The sequence below is a fragment of the Cavia porcellus genome, unplaced genomic scaffold, assembly GCF_034190915.1.
Source record: "Cavia porcellus strain 051 isolate PalLab524CR breed Dunkin Hartley unplaced genomic scaffold, mCavPor4.1 scaffold_3, whole genome shotgun sequence".
Classification (NCBI taxonomy): domain Eukaryota; kingdom Metazoa; phylum Chordata; class Mammalia; order Rodentia; family Caviidae; genus Cavia; species Cavia porcellus.
This window is the reverse complement of record NW_026947486.1, coordinates 58,197,489-58,201,406: the sequence shown is the minus strand read 5'-3', so window position 1 is coordinate 58,201,406 and position 3,918 is coordinate 58,197,489. Positions and strand designations below refer to the sequence as shown.

The 3,918-nt window shown below is 40.1% G+C and overlaps 1 protein-coding gene across 1 annotated transcript; it reads left to right on the top strand.

The window, feature by feature from the left end:
* Positions 1-867: 867 nt before the first annotated feature.
* LOC100721431 (wee1-like protein kinase 2) lies at positions 868-2,916 on the top strand. The gene is given in 3 exon segments (XM_063245568.1): positions 868-1,829; positions 1,831-2,425; positions 2,427-2,916. Coding segments are annotated over 3 exon segments (1,881 nt in total). The 3' UTR covers positions 2,751-2,916.
* The last annotated feature ends 1,002 nt before the right edge of the window (positions 2,917-3,918 follow it).

Sequence of the window (3,918 nt, the reverse complement as noted above, 5' to 3'; positions counted from 1 at the left end):
AGCACTCCTACACCTCAAGAATCTGCTTAGCAGACCAATTCTGAATTGTCTATGTGGAACAGTGAAAATACCAAAATTCCCTAGAAGTCTGGGTACAACTTAGAGAAGAAGCAAGTTAAATAGTTTTTTGATAGCTCTTAAGAACTGAAAATACTTCACACAGAAAAGGGGGAGTGACTGAAAATGAACTCTTAGGGGAAAAAATCAGTAAATCCCTCCAACTTTTTATTATTAAGTGCAGAGAAGAGATGCACACAAAAATGTAGATTAATATTTCAGAATATCTTTTAAAATTTTTTTTTCATGTTAAAGAGATTAAGACAAAAGAGGACAGAATGAAGACGATCAGAACAGAACAATGTGAGTGACACAGTACTTCACCACATGACAACTTGATATTAACGGTAGTTACAAAAAGGTCTCTTTATTTGAAATACTTGAGCATACCTTCACACAAATAGTATCAAACATGAGAAAATAGTTTAAAAAAATTCAAGAGAGTGAAAGTATTCCAGAGCATACAGAACCAAATAACTGCAAATGAACAATGGCTACTACATTATCTCATTTTCCATAAAAAAATATTATACTATCATATATAATAAAATCCAATAAGATACAACATGATAGAATCAATGGAAACCGAAGAACAAACGCATGGTAGGACTTCAAAGCAAGATGATATTTTAATCATCAATGGCTATCACAATGTATTGTTTTCTTCAAAATAGCTGTTCATGCAGCTGTTAGCTGGTACAGAGAAAGGCAGACTGAAGTGGTGGAGTGGTTGCTTTCAGTTTTTCTATCTGTGCATTCATCCCTTCCTTCTGGGTTCTCCTTGCCTGCCTTAGAGTTGCCTTCACTGAGATGGATGACAGAGGTGTTCATGTAGACCCCAAGAAATTAAACATTTCCTCCCGTGAAGAGTCTGAGACTGAAGGGCAGAAGACAACACAAGAGAACAAGGAGGCCCTGAGCCAAAACCCCGAAAGTAAATTTCAGACCATGAAGATCTCAAGCCCATGCCATGGGAAGGATGAGTTTCAACACGCAGAGACCCCAAGTGAAAGCCCCAAGGGCAAGGCTGACCATGAGGTGATGCCACGAAGTCCTGGGAAGGATGAGGTTCCACACGCAGAGACTCCAAGTGAAAGCCCCAAAGGCAAGGCTGACCATGAGAAGATGCCACGAAGTCCCGAGACGGGTGAGATTAGACGTGCAGATATTCCTAGGACACCCTCAAAGAAAATACCCAAACGTAGTACCTCTCAGGAGGAAGGTGAGGCATGTCTAGCGGTTCTACAAACTCCAGGAGCAGCACCTGTCACAAGTCCTTCCACAGCAGTACATGCTACCCACGGAAGCAGCCCGCTGCAGGATGACAAGCCCTCTACTTCCAAAGGTCCTCTGGTGAGTTCTTCAAAAGGGAAGGCCCTTTCCCGGAGCACTAAGCATTTGCAGCTTACATCTATTCACCTCATGGATGAGGCCCCCTCACTGTCTCTAATCAAGGTTAATCCTTTTACTCCTGAGTCCTATAAGAAATTATTCCTTCAATCCACGGGCAAGAGGAAAACCCCAGGAGATCCGGAGAAAACTGATGAAGAGGAAGGCCAATTACAAGGGCTTCCTGCTAAGAAAAGTGTTCTACGAGAAACTAACATGGCTTCCCGCTATGAAAAGGAATTCTTGGAGCTCGAAAAAATTGGAGTTGGGGAATTTGGTATCGTCTACAAGTGTGTTAAGAGGCTGGGTGGATATATTTATGCAATAAAGCGCTCTACAAAACCTCTGGGCATGTTATCAAACAAAAAAATGCGTGCTTGCGTGAGCTCATGCAGTGCTTGGGCAGCAGCACCCCCAGGTAGTACGCTATTACTCCTCTTGGGCAGAAGATGACCATGTGATCATTCAGAATAAGTACTGCAATGGTGGAAGCCTGCAAGCTGCTATATCTGAAAACACGAAGTCTGGTAATCATTTCCAAGAGCCAAAACTCAAAGACACCCTTCTGCAAATTTCCTTGGGGCTTAAGTACATCCACAGGTCTGGCCTGGTGCACCTGGACATCAAGCCTAGCAACATCTTTATTTGTCATAACACACGAAGTGATTGTCCTGGAGTCCCAGAAGAGGCTGAAAATGAAGCTGACTGGTTTCTCTCTGCCAGTGTAAAATATAAAATTGGTGACCTCAGTCATGTGACGTCAATAAGAAAACCTCAAGTGGAAGAAGGAGATATTCGCTTCCTAGCTGATGAGATTTTTCAAGAGAATTATCAACACCTTCCCAACGGTGATATATTTGCCCTGGGATTAACAATTGCACTGGCAGCTGGAGCCAATACTTTACCCAGTTGTGGTGAAGACTGGCACTGGATCCGTAAGGGTAATTTGCCGGATGTCCCTCAGAAGCTCACAGAAGATTTTCACAATTTTGCTCAAGAATATGATCCACCCTGATCCAAAGGAGAGACCTTCTGCAGCAACCCTAGCCAAAAGTCAAGTTCTCTGGCCCTCCCTGAGCATCACAGAAGAACTCCAGCGGCAGCTCATCTTGGAAAAGTCTAAGATAGCCACACTGGAAAGGGAACTGAGAAAAATCCAGCAGGCCAGGTCCTCCCAGGGAGACCTCCACCCTGACAATCCTGAGGTCTCTGCGGGCCAAACAGAATCAAGAAGTCCAAAACACCTGGCGAGAAGAAAGAGAGTGAAGTCTTCAAGTTTTATTGATGAACAATCTTCCCCATAAGAACTCACTTCCCACCAGCCAACTTTATACTATAAACCCTCCAGAAAGATATTGATCACCCAACTTTCTTCTTTCAAAATGGAAAAACTAACCAATTTAAATGCCCAAAGATTTCAAAAGTCATCTTAATGTAGCATTTAGAGTCAAGATTACAAAGCTACTAAAGCTTTTTATTCACAATGGTTTAAGGTACAATAATTGATAGCCATTTTTCTTCCCAATTGTTATATTCCTAATGCTACCTATCAACAACTTACATACTTCTTACATGTTCTAATTAATGAGAATACATGGGTCTCTTAAAGAAAAGAACAGGCTTTGACTTGGTCTGTGGACTAAAAATGCTGTTACTAATTTCTCACCAAAGATCTCCGAAAGAAAAAGTTTGGCTTGAGGTGAAGTAAGAACCTACAAGAAAATGTGTGTGGGTTTAGACAGTACTTCCCATGTTATATGATGCTATTCCTAAAAAAGAATTTCTAGCCCCTCTGAGTAACAGTTTTTGTAATATATTTTGTGGATGGAGACCCCTTTCCTGACATTGTATTTAGTAAATTAATAGCTCTACCACTATGTGAGGTGAGGACTACAAATTGAATGGATATGCCTGAGCTGGTTACTAACTTGTGAAACAAAAACACTGCAAATAGAGAGCTCAAGATGCAGTTGTTCTATCTCAGTCAAGTTGTCTTAACGCTCTTGTGGCTGTTGATTGGTTTTGACTTTCTGGATATCACTTCTTTCTCTTGATTTTGCAGAATCTGGCCTTATTTCCTGTGATTTTAAGGATATTTTTAATCCAAATCTTTCTCTGTGTACATTTTAAAGCACAAAGCTATTTGTAAATAAAGGTTTTATCTTGTCCAAAGATGAAAAAAGAATAGCTGTTCATATCATCACAGATAATAAAATCAAACAAACAAGAATAAAACATTTCCAACTAATGAATGAAAACATTATAAGGCTTCAAAGCAATGTAAAGGGGAATTATGATTACCATAAAATCTTATGTATACTTACCATTATTACACGAGGGAGAATATATTGTATTTATACATATGAGTTTGATATATTTGACTTATGAGTATGGTCTAAAGTTGCATCCATTTATTTATAAATCAATGTGGTCATTCTTTATAGCTGAGTAGTACTCCATTGTCCACAATAT